At 41.3% G+C, this 19,729-nt stretch overlaps 1 protein-coding gene across 10 annotated transcripts; it reads right to left on the bottom strand.

The window, feature by feature from the left end:
• Positions 1-3,730: 3,730 nt before the first annotated feature.
• Positions 3,731-18,669, bottom strand: LOC140519729 (neutrophil gelatinase-associated lipocalin-like). Of its 10 annotated transcripts, XM_072633059.1 has the most exons (8): positions 18,503-18,667; positions 15,286-15,453; positions 13,873-14,009; positions 13,556-13,635; positions 13,201-13,317; positions 11,760-11,861; positions 11,597-11,629; positions 10,819-10,918 (listed from the first exon to the last, which is right to left on the bottom strand). In XM_072633059.1, exons 2-7 carry the CDS (start codon positions 15,403-15,405, stop codon positions 11,604-11,606), a joined length of 582 nt encoding a protein of 193 aa, XP_072489160.1. In that variant the 5' UTR covers positions 15,406-15,453; positions 18,503-18,667; the 3' UTR covers positions 10,819-10,918; positions 11,597-11,603. The 10 variants fall into 10 exon arrangements, 9 of the variants coding, with proteins under 9 accessions (XP_072489159.1, XP_072489161.1, XP_072489158.1 ...); XM_072633058.1 differs by lacking the exons at positions 11,597-11,629; positions 18,503-18,667 and adding an exon at positions 14,683-14,754 and having other exon boundaries at positions 3,731-10,918; positions 15,286-15,374; XM_072633054.1 differs by lacking the exon at positions 11,597-11,629 and having other exon boundaries at positions 3,741-10,918; positions 18,503-18,668.
• Positions 18,670-19,729: the final 1,060 nt, after the last annotated feature.

Here is a 19,729-nt window from a genome sequence, read left to right as displayed (position 1 = left end):
CCTTATTAATAAAAGGAGGCAGTTGGATTTGAAAATTTTGAAGGTCCTTTAACAGTTCTAATGCCTGTGACCTGACAGGTCAGTACTCAGTGATTTGGAATACGCTTCCTACAATTCCACACTGCCCCTGCACCCCTCCCTCACAAATTTGGCAACTTTTTAGAGGAGAGATTTACTGAAAGTACAAGGCAACAAAGGCTTTACAAACTTGCATCAGAACAAACTGTTTCTTCTGGGGAAACAAACACTGTTGCCAGCATGAGACCTTGGTTCCTCCTAGAAAAAGTATCTAAGAGTCCAGCCTATTCCTCCCTATGACTAAGGAAAGATGTGTCAAAATATATGGTAAAATGACTCCAGGGCTGGAAGGAATTGTGGGATGGGGGGATTTGACTGCTGGCTCTTTGAATACCAAAAGAATAAGGCCTGTGTCTAAAAGATTCAGGCTGAAAAATGGGAAGAAAGAAATGGGTTAGGAGAGAGAATGTTTCTTTTTTGTGTTGCTTTAAAAAAAAATATATCCTGTATTTTTCCATCGCATTCATTTCTCTCCCACTTTCCTCCCCAGCAAACCATCCTGTATAATAAAGATCTTTAAGAGGAGGAAAAAGTGGTTCATCAAACCATTCAAGGCTAATGACTTGCATTAGTGCTTCTGACATAACATTCCACATTCTGCACTTACCCATAGTTCAATATCTCTGCAACAATGAAAGAGACATTCACTTAATTTTGCCAGTTCTTCCTCCCATCCAAGATTTATTTTTCCCTCCTGACTCTGGACTTATACACTTTGCCCCTGTATAGATCTTTCCCTCATCCATCACAGCTTTTCATCTATTTTTTATGTGTTATCTTCTCCTGTTAGATTCTAAGTGCCCTGAGGGTAGAACTGTCTTCTTTTGTTTGTATTTCCAGTATTGTGTACAGTGTCTGGAGCATTATAAGCTCTTAATAGATGTTCTCTCCCCCTCCCCCCCTCTCTCCAGCTCTCTCATTTACCTATCAATGTGTCTATTTATTTACCTTTCCACATATGTTGTTATAGTCTTATTATGCAAGGAACTGCTCCTTTCATACACACACATTTTGGTTACTGACAAGGATGCTTTTGTATATACAGAATTTGCCCTAGAAGAAATATCTCTTAGATAAAATGTTGAGGAGAGACATTGACTCTTCTGAGGACCTGAGAGAGAACTGCCCTTTATGTTAAATGAACTAAATAAAAATTATGAGGACCTTTTAAAAGGCCGAGCACTGACTGCAAGGCATTGTGGTTCATCAGTTCATTTGCATGAGACTATTTTTTTAAAAATTGAAATATATAGCTGATAAATTATAAATCAAATAATTTTGGGGGGATCATGGGAAGATTATGTAAGAATTGTTGGGATCATACTGGACAGAAGAGTAGAATTTTTGAGTTTTACGCTATAAATTAATTTCATACAAGGAAGTCCCATTTTGACGCATTAAAAGCTGGGGAGCCTAAAAGAGGTAGGGTGGGAGATGATCATATGAGTGTAGAAGGAAGTGAGGAAGCTAAGCTCAGGAGGAGCTGGAGAAGGAGGAAGAGGAGGTGATGAGAGGAGCTGCTTAAAGAAGACAGAATCTGGGAGGTGACAGCAGCTGATCAAAGTTAGTAGGCAATATCCATAGCTGTTTTTCTGGGAGTTGTGATGATTGGAAGACAGGTATTGCCTTGCTGAGGCCTGATTGACTGAAAAAAGGCAATGTTGATCTCTAACACTATCTACAGCCTGAAAGAGAGGAGACCTCTCAGGGGTTTTCCCTGTGTTGTCTTTTACTCTCTGGTTTGAGAGGGAGAAATGGGGTGGGGGTGGGGGGGAAGAAGGGCTTTTCATTTTTTTTGTTGTTGTTGTTAAGAGAAAAGACTTGGATTTGCCAAGAGCTGATTGAATAAAACAGAATCCCCTTCTGTTTGAAGGGCTATATCTATAGCTTGAAACAGCTATGTGGCACAGTGGAAGCAGGAAGACCTGAATTCAAATATGACCTCAGACACTTACTAGCTGCGTGACCCTAAGCAAGTCACCTGTTTGCCTCAGTTTTCTTATCTGTAAAATGATGTAGAGAAGGAAATGGCAAACAACTCCAGTATCTTTGCCAAGAAAACCTCAAATGGGATCATGGAGAATCAAATATACCATCTATAGCTTGAGAAGGAGAAACTATTCATGCCTCCTGAGCAGACCTCAGAGAACTTCGCAGTTTTCTGGCTTAAGGCAACTATTTGTCACTGAAAGATTATTATACTTTCTTAGTGTCCTGCCAAGAATGATGGTATGTTAAAAGAGTTTGTCACCACTCCAGTCAACCAAGAGTAGCAAAAAAGTAGTTTTGCCTAGCAGGTGCAGACTGTTCTCTATGACAGAGACCAAGAACATCAAGGACTTCCATCCAGAGTCATGGGTTGCCCCAGATACATGAATTTTCCTGTTCATGTGGCTTTCTGCTAGGTTTCTATAAATGGTGGTGTGCCCATTCTTCTCTGTGGATACTATACATTGGTGAGAGAATGTAACCTAAATCTATGAGTAATCTGATATATGATTAATTTTGATTGTTTCTGCTCTGCCTTCTATTGAATAAATATTATGACTATTCCTTCTCTTGCCTTCTACTGAGTATGATTTTGGGGGACCTTATGTCTTAATAAGGAGGTAGCTCAGTGGCTCAGTGGATAGACCATTGGGCATTGAGTCAGGAAGACCTGAATTCAAATCTGGCCTCAGACACTAGCTGTGTAATGCTGAGCAAGTCATTTAACCTCTGTTTGCTTTAAACCACTGGAGAAGGAAATGGCAAACCACTCCAGTATCTTTGCAAAGAAAACCCCATGGACAAGTACAAGGTCGTAAAGAGTTGGATTTGATCAAATGACTGAACAACAGTGAAAACTTAATAAATGGTGACTGATGTGTATAAATGGGACATACAGTAGTGGGCACTCAGGAATTATCATGGAAAATAGTATGAGTGGATCTCTGTCCCAGGCCAAGATTATCCCTTGAACCTTAAGAGAGCATTTACATGGAAGTTTTTCCTGATGCCTCTTAATGATACTACCTTTTCTCTGTTGATTATCTCCAGTTTGTCCTATATGTATCTTGTTACTATATGGTAGTTTATGTTGTCTTCCCATGAGACTCTAAGCCTCTTGAGAGCAGGGACTATCTTTTGCCTTTCTTTGTATCCCTTGCACTTAGCACAGTCCCTGGCATATAGTAGAAGTTTAAGGACTGTCAATGTTAACCTTATTATCCCCTACTCAATAACTTCCAGTGGCACCTTATAACTTCTAGGATCAAATAAAATTCTTTGGTTTAAAAAGCTCTTCACAACCTAGCTCCAACTTACCTTTCGTATTGTACATATCACTTTGTTCTAGCCAAATTGGCCTTCTTATTTTTCCTCATGTATAGTATTCCATCTGCCACCTATATCTATAGTGCATTCCTTCCTCACCTCTGCCTCTTAGGATCTCTCCTTTCCTTCTAGGCTTAGCTCAAGCGCCACCTTCTATATGAAGCCTTTCCTGATCTACCCCAGCTGCTAGTGCCTTTCCCCTCAAATTATCTTTTTTTTAGGATTTAAATTTATTTATTTTTAGTTTTCAACATTCATTTCCACAAGATTTTGAGTTCCAAATTTTCTCCCCACCTTTCCCCTCCCCTCACCCAGATGGCATGAATTCTGATCACCCCATTCCCCTAATCTGCCCTCCCTTTTATCGTCCCCACCTTTTATTTCCTTCCCCTTTACTTTCTTCAAGGCCAAGATAGATTTCTATGCCCCATCGCCTGTATATCTTATTTCCCAACTGCATGTAAAAACAATGGTTTAACATTTGTTTTTAAAACTTTGAGTTCCAAATTCTTTCCCTTCTTCCCTCCCCACCCACCTCCATGGAGAAGGCAAACAATTCAATATAGGTTATACATGTGCAGCTATGCAAAACACCTCCGTAATAGTCATGTTGTAAAAGACTAACTAAATTTCCCTCCATCTTATCCTGCCCTTCAATTATTCTATTTTCTCCTTTGATCTTGTCCCTTTTCTGAAGTGTGTGCTTCTGACTACCTCCTCCCCAAATCTGCCCTCTCTTTTATCATATCCCCCTCTTAACCCTTTCCCCCTACTTTCCTCTCCAGTAAGATACCCAATGCCCTCAAATTATCTTGTATATACTTTGTATGCACACATGAGAAAATGGATGACAAGTGGAGTTGGCAGCCTTCATCATGTCCCTAACCCTGTCTTGCTATACCAGAGACTTCAAGGCTTCCTCTCTTGGGTGAAATCTAGGACTCTCTTGGTTGAGCTCCCAAAGGAACAGCTGCTTCATTCTGTATTATCTTGCATAAATTCTATTAATTATATTTTTTCTTTCTTTTTTGTTTTGTTATAGACTTGGATAAATGGGTTTCTTTGCTACCTACTATGCGCATTTGTTGTGGAGCTTGTATTTGGTGTGAAAGGAGGCAAGCTTTCAATATACAACTTGGGATCCTCCTTCCTCCAATAATAAAACAGAAATTCGAAGTTAACTTGAACCTGAAAACCACATCCCCTAGACTAATAATATTTAGGGGAAAAGATAGCTGCAGTTCTAACCTTGTATCCCCTCTGTCTGAGAAGAGCAAATATGCCAAACTTTTGGTCCCAATCTCCTCCATTCCTGGCAGGCATTAAAGTCCTCGTTGGAAAAGAGTGAGGGAGAAGAGGCTAGAGATATCTATTCTGCCTCCCCTTGAGCCACACAGTGAGACATTCATGCTACATTTGAGGAGATAGCCCATTCTACATAAATAAAAATGGAAAACAGCAACAAAACAATTGAAACAAAATATCACAAGATTATAATGACTAAGCTTGGGCCCAGAAAAGACGTATGAGCACCCCTTTGTTGAAGAAGTTAGAGATGTATGGGGGGCAAGACTACATATAGAGAGCACTGACCTTGCCCTCTTGAAAACCTGAGAGCAAATTTACTTTCAGATGTTTACTAGTTGTGTGACCTGGGGCAAATCACTTGTCCTGTTTATTTCAGTTTCCTCATCTGTAAAATGAGGATAATAACAAGCACCCACCTCCCAGGGTTGTTGTGAGGATCAAATGTGATCATAATACCTGGCAATACCTGGCAACAACAAAAAATGTTGCTGTTGTTGAGTTGTTCAGTTGTGTCCGACTATGTGACCCCATGAACATGGTGTTTTCTTGGCAAAGATACTGGAGTGGTTTGCCATTTCCTTCTTCTATGTGTCCCCATTTTACAGGGGAGGAACTGAGGCACAGAAGAATTAAGGTACTTGCCAGCATTCCACTGCACCACCTAGCTGAGCCTTGTGGTACATAGCAAATGATATATAAATTCAGCTATTATGATCATTATTATATAATATCAGACTTTTTTTTTAATATGCTGGTTAACTTTACTGAAGGTTTTTTAATTCTTTGTTATAAGATATGACTCTCTGGGAGAAGGAGAAAGGAGGAACAGTGGGAAATGCATATGGTATAAAAACAAGAGAAATAAATAAGATTTTATTTTAAAAAGGAAAAATATAACTCAAACAACTCTGAGGTTTCAATTTATAACTAGTAAAATCTCAAAGATGAAAATATATTTGGCCACACACTCATAGACACACATGGATATTGTCTTTCCCAGCTAGATTATTAGCATCTGGATGGGGCATAGATGGTTTCACTCCTGCCTTCGTATTTCTAGAGTCCAGCATATCAGACTGGTGCACTGTAAGCGCTTAATGCTTGTGGATTGATTGATGGATATATATACTACAATTTGTCTAGTCATTCTCCAACTGATGGGTACACTCTTTTCTATTTCCTTGTTACCACAAGAAGTGCTATTATAAAATTTTGGTACATATGATATCTTTCTGTTTTTGACGTCCTTGGGATATATTGCCAACAGTGGTATCTCAGTGGTATGAACATTTTAGTCACTTAAAAAAAAGAATAATTCCAAAGGGCTTTCTAAAAATGGTTGGACCAATTTGTACCTCTACCAATAGTGCATTATGGGATTGTAGGCTCATGGGTTATGAGTTGGAAGGGACTTTACAGATCATCCAGTCCAGCCCCCAGAGGATTAATATCTGTCTTCCTGTAGCCCCTCCTACATTGATTATTTCCATCTTTTGTCATTTTTGTCAGTTTCCTGGGTATGAAATGAAACGTCAGAGTTGTTTTGATTTATGCTTCTATTTTAAAAATAATCTTATTTATAGATTTTGTTTTAACAAAACTATTTCACCAAGTATTCTCCCCTGCCTCTTCCAGAGAGCTAGCCTTACAAAGCATCTTTTTAAAGGAGCAGGAAAACAGTTTAGTAAATCTAATCACCGTATCAAAAAAGAAGTATATAGTGTTCCCCCATTCTCCATCCTCCACCTTGGTTAAGAGTGGTACCTTCTTCTCTGCTTTAGGGACAAGATTTGTTATTATAACTTTTGTTTCAATCAATTTTCATAGTTTTGTTGTCTGTTTGATTTGCACTGCTGTAGTTATTGCAAATATTGTTTTTCTGCTGCTACTTACTCCATTTTACTAAGTTCCTATCAGTCTCCCCATGCTCCTCATTACACTCATTATTTCTTACGGCACAGTAATATTCCATTACATTCATGTACCACAACATGGCTTGGCATTTCCCAAATGTGGTCATAAATTTTGCTTCCAATTTACTCCTGCTACAAAAAGTGCTGCTATAAATATTTTTTGGTACATGTTGTTGTTTGGTCCTTTTAGTCACGTCTGACTCTCCATGACCCCTTTTGGGATTTTCTTGGCAAAGATACTGGAGCTGGTTTCCCATTTCCTTCTCCAGCTCATTTTGCAGATGAGGAATGGGGACAAACAGGGTTAAATGACTTGCCCAGGGTCACACAACTAGTAAATGTCTAAGGCCAGATTTGAACTCAAGGGATGAATCTTCCTGAATCCAGGGATGGCACTCTATCCACCACATCATCTAGGGGGCCCTCTTTTGTATACAGGGCCTTTCTTTTTTATCATTGATCTCCTTGGGGTATATGTCTAGCAGTAGAATTTCTGAGTCAAAGGATATGGACATTTTAGTCATTTTATTTACATAATTCTATATTATTTCCCAGTATCACTCCACAGTTCCACCACCAGTGTCTTAATATGGCCATTTTTTTTCTACCACCCTTCTTACACTGACTATTTCTGTCTTTGGTCATTTTTTTTGCCAGTTTATTGGGTGTGGCAATTAGCTGGCACAGTGGATAGAGCCCTGGAGTCAGTAGGACCTAAGTTCAAATCCATCCAGCCTTAGACACTTAGTAGCTATGTGACCCTAGGCAAGTCACTTAACCCCAATTACCTCCCCAAAAGACCTAAAAACAGTTTACTGGATGTAACGTGAAACCTCAGAGCTGTTTTGACTTTTATTTCTAATGATCTGGAATAATCTTTAACATGGTTGTTAATAATTTCCAATTCTTATGAGAATTATTTGTACATAACCTTTGCTCATTTAGCCATTGTGTAATGGTTCTTGGATATATGAATTTGTCTTAGAAGGGGAGGAATTTTAATGAGTATGAAAATCATTACTCATTCCCTCCCACTTGCTACGAACTCCTTATTTTCTTCTACCACTAATTCATGCCTCCTCTCCCTCACCACCTGTCCTACCCCTAGTACCTACAGAGATGATAGTAGGTGGGTCCCCAAATTTGAGCTCCCAGTCACTGATGCTTCTCTCATTCTAAGCTGAACCCTGTCCCCCATGCCAAATTCACCTTGGAGATTTTATCTGCGCTTTAATTAGGTTCACACTTACTCCTTTCTGATGTGCCAGCAGATCTCAACCCTTTTAATCTGGGGGGGAAACCTTTACCTTGGACAGGGACCACTTATGAAATAACAAAACAAAACTTTGCCTAGATCAAGGACTTCCCAATAATGAGAGAGGTAAGGGACAGATATTGAGAAATAGCAGAAGGTGCCAAATCTTTTTCTAAAACTGCAGAAATTTTACTAAATTGTAACCTTCACGAAAGCAAAGACCCTAACTTATTTCCATTCCCATCCCACCCCACATCTACATAGTGCATAGGCCACAATGTCATAACCACTTAATAAATGTTTATTTGTTGAATTGAAAGATTACTGTCTCCCTGTCCTGCATCTGTCTGAGTAGCCCAAGGGGATGGAGGAGGTAGATAGCTGCTGTCTCAGCTACAGGGTTGATGGTGGCACAGTGGATAGAGCACTAGGCACAAAGTCAGGAATTTTGTTGTTCACTCATTTCAGTTGTGTTTGATTCTTTGTGACCCCATTTTTGGGCTTTCTTGGCAAAGATACTAGAGTGGTTTGCCATTTCCTTCTCCATTTCACTTTACAGATGAGGAAATTGAAGTAAACAAGGTTAAGTGATTTGCCCAGTATCACATACTAGTAAATGTCCGAGACTGGATTTGAACTCAGGTCTTCCTGGCACTGTCCACTGTATTGCCTAGCTTAGAACCCTGTACTAGTCACTTAACCTCTGTTTGCCTCAGTTTCCTCACCTGTAAAATGTGGATAGTAATAACACCTACCTCCCAGGTTTATTATGGGAATCAGATGAGATAATAATTGTAAAGTGCTTATTAACACAATGCCCAGCACATGGTAAACATTATGTAAATATTAGGTATGATTGTTAGTCCTCCCTTCCCCTTAAACTTTGGGCCAACTGACAGAATCTAAGACTAAAACCATCAGAGGAGAGACTTCCTATCTAAATTTCTTCTTTGTATCCTTAGGGCAACCCTAATCTGAAAGTGGGCATGTTCTTCATGCCCTCAAGGAGGATAAAAAGGAAGGCAACGTTTTAAAATATAACTAACGTAAGGACGACTGCAATCTTGGAAATTGTAACATGTCTGATGAGGATATACTGTAATGACAAGAGTTTTAACGCCTGGTGGCAAATATTGAGGAAGAAGGATTCAGTTGCAAAATGAGTCAGTGTGTGTTTGTCCTTCAGGGGAGAAGCTAGTGACTGGTCCCCATATTTTAGACAGAAACTGCCCTTAGATTACTAAACGGGAAGTTAATTCATTGATCTCCCACAATTTGATGGAAATAGACTATTGTAACATACAATACCCTTTGATTGACTTGGCTATTCACCATTGGCCTGATATACAATAGGAAAAGAGTTGAATGTGGATTGAGAAGACCTACGTTCAGATTCTGGCCCTACTAGGGGGAGTGTAGCCAAGCAGAACAGATGGAACATCTTTACTTGAACATAGCTATCATGTCTCCTGAGTCTTTTTTTTTTCCAAGTTAAACAAGCCCCAGTTTCTTCAGCTGATCTTCTTGTGTGATGGGTCAAGACCCTTCACTATCCTGGCTGCCCTCCTCTAGACACTTTTCCGTTATCAATCCCCTTCTTACAATATGTTGTTTAGAATTGAACACAATACTCTACATGAGATGTGACAAAGGCAGAGTACTGCTGTAATATCATTTCCCTATTCCCAGAAGACATGCCTTCTTACTACAGCTCAAGAATGAATTAACTTTTATGGGGCTGTTATATTAAACTACTGAGAGAGAGCTTGTAGTTCACTAAAACTTCCACATTTTTATCAGAATAATTGTTTTCTAACTACACATGTCTCATCTTATACCTGTGAAGTTGATTTTTTGGACCGGTCTAAGGCTTTGCCTTTGGCCCCCCATTTTATTAGACTCAGCCTAGTACTCTTGCTTATCTTTTTGGATTCCAGCTTTGACATCCAGTGTGTCATCTGTCCCTTCCAATTTTGTGTCAGCGGCAAATTTGATAAGCATGCCATCTATGCCTTTATGTAAGTCATTGATAACAACGTTGAACAGCATGGAGCCAAGCACAGATTCCCTGGGGCACTGCACCAGAGACCTCCTGCCACATTAACATCAAATCATAAACAACTGCTCTCTGAATCTGTCTGGTCAGTCAATTCTGAATGCATTTGATTGTGTAATTTTCTATCTATATCTCTCTATTTTCTCCACAAGAATAATATAACAATTTTATCAGAAGCTTTGCTAAAATCTAGGTAAGCTATATCCACAGCATTCCCCTGCTTGACTATTTTAGCAAGTTTTCCTAGAAAAGGAAAAAAATGGTTCATCTGGCATGGCCTGTTCTTGATGAAACTATATTAACTATAATCACCACTTTTCTATCTAGATGTTCAACAGTTATCTCTTTATGATCTGTTCTCTTTAATTATTAGAAGATCTCAGAGTTGTTTTCCAGCCCTAGATTTGATGATCTGTAATCTTTTCTCATGAGCAAATTTACTCACCAAGAGAAAGGGCCCCTGGGGCAGCCACTCACCTAGCCCTGCTTTCCCTTTCAGGTGTATCTCTCATAGTAAATTAATAAATGGGTATCTTGTTAACAAATCGGTCTCTTGCGAGTTTCACTGGAGGCACTCATTTCCTTGGAGTATTATCATTCCTGGGGAAACTGAAGAAATTGATTTCTGAACCTGCAAAATTTGAGTATGAGAACCTGAATCCCAGGGGAACCCACTGCACAGAGGTGCCATTGGTACAAGATGAACAATCAACTGTCCTTTTAACTCAAAGAGGGTCCCATTTTTTCTTCCCCATCCCTCAAGAAATTCAGACTAGAGTTCTTGATAATCTGCATTTATTGTCCTCTGAAAGGGGATCTCAAGGTTAACCAGCCCCTGTGGTAAGAGGTGAGATAAGACCAGGATGGTCATGTTGAGAAACAGATAAGAGCAAGGACCAGGTATCTCCAGTTCTCTAGCAGAAGATGGGCAAAGATGTAGTCGGGTCTGGTAGAAGGAACCAAGATGGGTGTAGTCTGTAGAACTTGGCATATCTAGAGAAGGAGCCAGGAATGGGAGAGTGAGATCTAGGAGATAGGGGTTAGGGTGGGTCTGGGTGCTGGTTTGGGGTGGTTCGTAGGTGACATGTTCGAAAGAGATCGAGACAAGGAAATAAACAGACACGAACAAATAAGAGATAGAGAATGGGGGAGAAAGAGAGAAAGAGCTAGAAACAGAGGCAGAAAGAAGGATAGGGACAGAAAGGAGAAGAGAATAGGGAGTCACAAAGATAAAGATACAGGAAGAGGGGGAAAGGGGAGAATGAAAAAGAGAGAGAATGAAGATAAAGCTAAGGATAGTGATAGGATGATGAGATTAGCAAGGGAGAATTGGCAGTCAAATACAAAGACAGAGAACAGACAAAGAATAGTGTTAAAAACTCACAGAGATAGAGAGAAACTAAGAATAAGAAAAAGAAAGACCTTCTAAGGAAGAAGGGGAGATGCAAGAAGAAATAAAATTGCAGAATAAAGGGGGAGTCGGGGAGAGAAAGACAGAGAGGAAAGCAAAGGGAAGAAGACAGGGAGACAGATATTAGGATTCTCCTCCCTGGGAAGACAGAGGAGGGTACATAGAGCTCCCATCACCTCTGTGCCCAGATCTCAAGACCCCTAGGAAACAGCCTTCCCCTCAGTGTTCCTCTAGTCCTGGGGGGAAGGGCTCATACTCACATCATACTCAAGTCTCATCACTGATACACTTCCCTGGGGCAGGCGAAATTTGGGGAGGAAGGAGAGTAATAGAAGTTGTCAGTGGGGGTGGGGACAGCTCCCTGGACTCCAAAGGTATACCTCCTCCCATCCCCACCCACATACACATCATCCTAGGCCTTACCATCTTTGGGAAGGAAGAGAAGGAATTCACCAGTGAGGCCTAATGATTGGGCAAATTCAATGAACTTTTCCTTTGGCTCAGAATTGAGCTCTTTTGTTCTTCCTGTAGCCAAGGGGGCAACAAAACTTCAGTCCCTGAGGTTTTCTCCCAGAGAGTCCAACTCTTGGACCCATTCCTCTCCCCAACACTCACCCCAAACCCTCCTCTATCTTGAGCTCTGGTTGAGCCCTGTCCTAAGAGACCTGCTCACATGTACTTGGCTCCCCAACCTTTGAGAGAAGAATACAGAAACAGTGCAAGATGCCATGGGGAAAAGAACCAGAATTGGAGATTCTAAGATGTAAGTGACATGTCAGTGACTAGAACTGGGGGCTAGTACTCTACATGGGAGTTAAGTTCCAGGGGCAGGCACCTTCCTTAAAGGTAGGTGATGTGGCTTCAGTGAAGGGAACAAGGACTCTGTGAAAGAAGAGGGAGGGGGTCAATCAACAAACATTTATTAAGCACCTACTATATTTCAGGCACTGTGCTAAGTAAAAGGGTCAGTAAAAGGAGGGGGTTCAGTAAAAATGGGGGAGTTACATTATTATCTCTTCTAAGGAATTAACACATATACATACACACACACACACACACACACACACACACACACACACATATATATATAAAATAGCTAGCATTTGTATAGTACTTTTAAGCTTTGCAAAGCACTTTACTGGTGTTATCTCATTTAGTTCTCACAACTCTGTGAGATGGGTTCTATTATTATCCCCATTTTACAGATGAGGAAACTGAGGCTGTGAGAAGTTATGTGATTTACCCAGGATCACACAATTAGTATATACCTAAGGTAGGATTTGAACTCAGGTATTTCTAAGATCAAGTTCAGTGTTCTATCCACTGCATTATCTATCTGCTGTAGATACATACATATGTATATTTATCTACATATATGTACTTATATTTACAAAACATACTCATGTAAATATAATATATATGCATAATATAATGTATATTCATGTGAACCTATATACATATCTCTGGGTATATATTTTAAAGCTTACTTTCCTCACTGTAACCCAATGAGGTAGGTGGTAAGCATTGTTAATCTCATTTTATAGATGGGAAAACGTAGAATTTAAGTGACTTGACTATAGTCACACAGTCAATAAACAGCAACATGAGGATTTTGTCTCCTCATTCCACAAGCACGGACATTTCCACAATGACCTTTCCACCAGCTTGCCCCTAATATGGGAGGCAGCTGGCTGATGGGGACTAGGGGCTCACTGAATCTGGTGGGGGTCTCAGTATCAAGGTCTCAGGGATTTTCTCCTCCTCTCTCTCTCCTGTCTCCCAGTCAAGAATGCTGTTGGGATATGGGAAGGAAGGGCCAGGGATATCAGCAGCAGAGGAATTGGAAAAGCAACTAAAGACGTACCATATAGGCTTGCCATGAAGTTCACCTTGCTCTCTTTGACACTGTGAAAGTATAGTATGGCAAACTCTTCATAGTTGGTCTTCACCACTCTGAATATGTACTTGGTAACTCCATAGGCTGGTCATGGTGGGGGAGGGGTGGGAATACAGTCAGAGACTCAGTACTCAGGAGAGGCTGGTCCCCATCTGAGGCTCCAAGTTCATCTCTTCTGGAAGTGCTTCATCAGAGAAGGAGGATGACACCACAGGCCTTAACCCTGACCCAATGGCTGTTGGGCCATTTATCCCTTTCTCAGTCTTTTGGCAGGATCCCTCCACCTGAGCAAGCGTTCTGAGTGAGAGGTCCCCACACTTACCTTTGAAGTTGTCCAAGGCAAATTGACCTCGTTTACCCTTTGGGATAAAAGTCCTGAACCCAATATCACAGGACTCACCCCTGGAAAAAGGAATGAGGTATGTGTAAATGTGGTGGGGACCTCCATACTCTGTTTCCCCAGACCTCAGAGCAGACACTTAAATCTGTTCTCAAATCACTAGGTGAGATGTATGCTGCTCCCCACGTGGGCAAGATGGAGTCCTGGAGCCCAAGGGCCTCAGGTGCTTGAAAAGAAAGGGAAGAAGACCCCTCTCCTCCCTCCTAACTTCTTCTCTCCCCCCCAAGTGCATCCCTCACTTGATCAGATTGGAGATGACTCTGAAGCTGTGGTCTGCTTGTAGCTGGTATACAGTGGCATACATCTTATTGTGGCCCAGGCCTTCAGTCTTGATGTTTCTCCCTGCCAGGCCGATGACGTACCATTTCCCTTGGAACTGAAGGGAAGCCATTTAAGGTCCACATGAGTAGAATGCTTACCCCATGTGCCTCCTGTGCTTTCTTAGCAATCATTCTCTAGGATTCTAGAGAAAGTACAACCCCAGAGAACAGAGAGCATGGAAAAGGCCTAGTGGGAAGTGCGTAAATGGGGCTAAACTGGAATGAGGAATTCCTTGGGTTCTGTTCTAGTTGGAGGTGGATGTCTTCTCTTCAGCAGGCCAAACATAAAGAGCTCTTTGGCACCTAGGACTATTCAATGCAATTTAACAACCTACTATGTGCAAGGCACTGTGCCAAGATCTAAGGCTATGTTTTTAAAAATGCAATGAATGAAATAAAATGAAATAAAGCATAGTCCTTGCATAGGTCTCAAGGAGTATATAATCTACTATTAGGAAAAATAATTCAAGATAGAATATGAAAGAGGCAGAGGAGAGGTCTAGACAAAGTGCCCTGAGAAAAAAGGAATGAGAGAAGACATCTAACTAGGTGAGATCAGCAAAGGCTTCCTAAGAACTGGTCTCCTGAGCTGAGCTTGACCACTGACTATGGAATTTCTATGGATTGTTGCCATCCTGGGTGATGAGAAAGGCGTACTGTAGAACAGAAGAAGGAGCATCAAATTGGGCATCAGGAGACCTAGGTTTGATTCTTTGCATTGTAACTTACTACTTGAATGATCTTGGGTAAGTCTCTTGGATTTTGGGGTCCTCAGTTTCCTCCTCTTTAAAACATGAAGAGCTAGAAAAGATGGTCTCTGAGGTCAGTCAGTTAACAAACATTTAGTAAGACCTACCATGTGGGAGGCACTGTGCTACATGCTAGGGCTACAAAGACCAAGGTGAAATAGTTTCTGTCCTCTAGGAACTGAAATTCTAATGTACACATGTAAGTATGGTTGAAACATAGACAAAGTAGACAAGGTCATTTAGGAGTTTTGTCTAGCTTACGGCTTTCCAGATCCTATGCCTGCCCTGAACAATTAATGCTCATGCAAAGGCTCCAAAAGAGTGAAGACCAAGTCTCCCCCATCCAATCAGTAGCTCCCTGGGACTGGAATATCTCCTACATCAGACAAAGACAGAGCTGGGACTCCAGACCTTTGCTCTTCTGACTCCTAGTTTAGCTTTCTTTCCTTATTGCCTCACTCTTTTCATATATACCTTTCTCACCTCTATTCTTTCCTTGCTCCTCAAGCTCTCTAACAGGAATTTTACAATACAACTCCTTCCCTTTCCTATCATGACTGTAGTTCTAATGGACTCCACTTACCTTCTTTGCTTGGAAATCAGACTGCAGAGGAATTTTTGATAGAGCTGGTGCAGAATTCTGGAGATAATCCCTTAGGGACCCAATCAGGATCATCCCTGTCCACATTGGACTAAGAGACATCTTTCTTCTGGTTGGCTGGCTCACCAGAGAGATCCTGAGGATCTGGACCTGATCAGGTAGGGAAGGAGGTGAAGGAAGAAATTGGCCTTTTATGGGCCCAATTTATTGTCTAGCAACTAGTCAGTTCATTCATTCACTGCCACATTTAGCAAGGGTTATCACTAGTACTGCCAATGCTTTTCTCCTTTTCTCCTCTTGGCTGGAAGTTCAAAAGATAGAGGAGAGAGGGCAAACAGGAAAAGTTCTGTTGGTGGAGAGAGGAGGCAGACAAGAGGGACTAAGAAGAAGGTCCCATGCTGATATCTTCCCTATCTCCTCCTATTTTTGTGTCCCTGAGAAACAAGATAGGTTTGACTCCGTTTACCCATTCATTCATTCAAACATGTATAGAATGAGCACCCACCACATACCCTGTGCTAGGTGCTGGCTAAAGAAAAATTGTAGAGGGGCAGAGCCAAGATGGCGTAGTAGAAAGACACATATACTCTAGCGCTTCCCCCACAGACCACAAAATACTTGTAAAAAATGACTCTCAACAAGCAGAAGCCACAGAACAAGAGTGAAAGAGGTTTCCAGCCAAAGGTAACCTGGAAGGCCTACAGGAAAAGTCTATCTCATGGGATGTGGCACTGGGAGGAACAGGACCTGAACAGACCTCCGGGGCAGAATTCCCAGCAGGGAGGATGCCAGATCCCTCAACCCACAAGTGACAAAGAAAGTTCCAAAGGTCAGTGTAGGAGGGCTTTCCCAGATGGGAGAGAGGGGAATGGGGTTCCCCCAGCACTGCAGCAGCAGCAGCAGCAACAGTGGGGGGGGGGGGGGCGGCTATGGGGAAGCGGCCTGGGTCCATTGTCCAGGCAGCTCAACTTAAAGCCTATGGGGGAACTGAGCAGCTGATCTGAACCTCAGTCCTCAGTGGTGGCCCCACCCCCACCCAAAGCCCCTGGGGGAGTTGAGCAGCTGATCTGAATCTCAGCCTTGAGTATAGTACTGGGAAGAGGAGGAGCACTGGGACCCTCTTCTTGACAAAGGATTCAGAAGTCAAGTAACTAACTGGGAAAATGCCCAAAAAAGGGGAAAAAAAATAAGACCATAGAAGGTTACTTTCTTGGTGAACAGGTATCTCCTCCATCCTTTCTGATGAAGAAGAACAAGGCCTCTGCCTCCAGTACCTCCAAAATGAATATGAAATGGGCTCAGGCCATAAAAGAACTTGAAAAGCATGTCAGCAGTCTGCTAAAGGAGAAGCAAAAAAATACTGAGGAAAATAACACCTTTAAAAAGAGGCTAACTCAGTTGGAAAAAGAGGTCCAAAAAGCCAATGAGGAGAAGGAGGCTTTAAAAAGCAGAATTAACCAAATGGAAAAGAAGGTTCAAAAGCTCACTGAAGAAAATAATTCTTTAAAAGAGAGAACTGAGTTCATGGAAGCTAATGGCTATGAGATAAACCAAGAAGTTAGAAAACAAAACCAAAAGATTGAAAAAATAGAAGATAATGTGAAATATCTCACTGGAAAAACAACTTACCTGGAAAATAGATCCAGGAGAGACAATTTAAAAATTATGGGACTACCTGAACATCATGACAAAAAAAGAGCCTAGACATTATCTTCCATGAAATTATCAAGGAAAACTCCCCTGATATTCTAGAACCAGGGGGCAAAATAAATAATGAAAGAATGCACTGATCACCTCCTAAAAGAGACTTGAAAAGAGAAACTCCTAGGAATATTGTGGCCAAATTTCAGAGTTCCCAGGTCAAGGAGAAAATATTGCAAGTAGCTAGAAAGAAACAATTCCAGTATTGTGGAAATACAATCAGGATAACACAGGATCTGGCAGCTTCTACGTTAGGCAATCAAAGGGCTTGGAACAGGATATTCCAGAAGTCAAAGGAACTGGCATTAAAACCAAGAATCACCTATGCAGCAAAACTGAAATACTTCAAGGGAATAAATGGTCATTCAATGATATAGAGGACTTTCAAGCATTCTTGATGAAAAGACCAGAACTGAAGAGAAAATTTGACTTTCAAACACAAGAGTCAAGAGAAACACGAAAAGGAAAACAGGAAAGAGAAATCATAAATGACTTTCTAAAGTTGAACTCTTTACATTCCTACCTGGAAAGACAATATCTGTAACTCTTGAGACTTTTCTCAGTATTTGGGTAAGTGGAGGGATTACACACACAGACACACACACACACATATAGACAGAAGGTACAGGTTGAGTTGAATCAGAAGAGATGATAGCCATAAAAAAATAAAATAAAAATCAAGACATGAGGGAGGAAAATACTGGGAGGAGAAAGGGAGAAATGGAAGGGGTCAGGCTATAACTCATAAAAGAGATAAGAAAAATCTTGTTCAATGGAGGAGAAAAGGGAGAAGGTGAGAGGGGAAAACATATGACTTAAGGAGGGAAGAACATGCTCACTAAATTTGGTATGAAAATCTAACTTACACTACAGGAAAGTAGGGGAGGAGGGGACAAGTGGGGTGGGGATGACAGAAAGGAGGGCAAATGGGAGAAGAGAGTAACTAGAAGCAAACACTTTTGGGAAGGGACAAGGTCAAATGAGAGAATAAAAAAAGAGGGGAACAGGGTAGGATAGAGGGCAATATAGTTAGTATTACACAACATGACTATTATGGAAGTCTTTTGCAAAATGACACATATATAACCTGTATTGAATTGCTTGCCTTCTCAGTGGGGATGGGTAGGAAGGGAGGGAAGGAGAGTAGTTGGAATTCAAAGTATTAGAAACGAATGTTGAGAATTACTATTGCATATAACTGGGAAATGAGAAACACAGGTAATAGGGTATAGAAATTTATCTTGCCCTACAAGAAAAGAGAGAAGATGGGGATAAGGGAAGGGTGGGGTGTGATAGAAAGGAGGGTACATTGAGGGAAGGGGTAATCAGAATGCAAAGTATTATGGGGTGTGGGGAGGGAAGAGATGGGGAGAAAAATTGGAACTCAAAATTTTGTGGAAATGAATGTTGAAGTCTAAAAATAAATAAATACAAAAAAAATTGTAGCTGGAAAGCTGGGGAGCCCAAGGGTCTAGCCCTGGACTCTGGGGGTATCTACCTCTGTTCTATTGCTGTCCTCTTCAGAGTAATTCTCTTTTACTCAAGTAGTTGGGCAGATTCCATCTATTATCAGGTGCTTGATGAAGATTTAAGGCTGACCTGTCTCTTCCAAAAGTAGGATGGGCTCTTTCTCATAGCCAAAAGGAAGAATGTGGGTGGACAGCAGGGGGGCAATTAGCAGGGTAAAGGAACCACCTTCTTTCACCTGCATACCAAGAATGTGGTGTTCCTAGCATGGAATGTCCTGTGTTCTGGTCCCCAGGCCACAGGGACAGGATCACTATGAGTGTTCTTTGAAGAGAAAAGGACAGGTTTCCTGTTCTATTCAAAAGTCTGTAGATTCCTGGCACAGGTAGATAGGATCCTCTGAACAGAAATTCCAACCTAAAGGGAGAGGGTAAAGGAAGTACAGAGAGGACTTGGCATTCAAATCAGGGCCTGTCCAGCTGACAGGACACCCCCTGGGCAAGATGAGAGAACTCACATCCATTCATTCCCAGCTGGTCCACATGAGGGGCTTGTTCTAAATGTTCTAAATTTAAGGTCCCTTTCAGTTCTAAATCATCTGTGTCTTGCCCCTATGCTCACAGCCCCACAGGGGATGTGGCACATGAACCCCAGATGAGGAGGTGGGGGTGGGGTCCCTTGTCATTGCTGCCTCTTTATCTCCAGAAACCTCTTAGGGGAAGTGCCCTCAATCTTGCTCAGGAAGAGCCCAGGAGGAAAAAAGGTAGACATGGAGATGGGTATGACAGTGAGAGTTCAAAGCAGTTCTAACCTCATTGCCTGATCCCTACTGTTAGCCCTAGCAGGAATATGGTCAGCAGGAAGGATTGAAGCCAGATTCCTACCAGACTGTGTGGGGAGGGGGTAGCAGATGGACTGCAGATGTATCCACTCTGTTGATAAACATGATGACAAGGCAGTTTTGGCTGAAATTTCACAAAAGTTAGGGAGATGGTGAAGAGGTTGGAATTCCTCCTTGCTACCTCCACCCATCAGACCCTAAATAGGGGCCATTTGGCAGGGTTTATAGAATTTATAGTTATAGAATTTATAGAGATATGGAAGTTATAGAATTGCAGAATAGAATTATCATGTAGACTGGAGATTCTCAAACTGACATCTATGGACTTTTCTCCTTTGTTTTACCTTGAATTTATTTTTAATTAAATTTTATTTTTGTCAATTAACAAGAATCTTCTGTCTCTCTGTGTCTGTCTCT

This window comes from Notamacropus eugenii, chromosome 1 (genome assembly GCF_028372415.1).
Source record: "Notamacropus eugenii isolate mMacEug1 chromosome 1, mMacEug1.pri_v2, whole genome shotgun sequence".
Taxonomy (NCBI): Eukaryota; Metazoa; Chordata; class Mammalia; order Diprotodontia; family Macropodidae; genus Notamacropus; species Notamacropus eugenii.
The sequence above is the reverse complement of the archived record's forward strand: the minus strand, read 5'-3'. Positions and strand labels throughout refer to the sequence as shown.

Bases quoted from the DNA above. Each gene is read 5' to 3' on its own strand.
- LOC140519729 (XM_072633054.1), bottom strand. From the start codon at position 15,405: ATGTCTCTTAGTCCAATGTGGACAGGGATGATCCTGATTGGGTCCCTA. The intron at 14,010-15,285 runs GTAAGTGGAGTC...GCTTCCCTTCAG, and splicing joins CTGATTTCCAAGCAAAGAAG to TTCCAAGGGAAATGGTACGT. The intron at 13,636-13,872 runs GTGAGGGATGCA...TCCTTTTTCCAG, and splicing joins GTCATCTCCAATCTGATCAA to GGGTGAGTCCTGTGATATTG.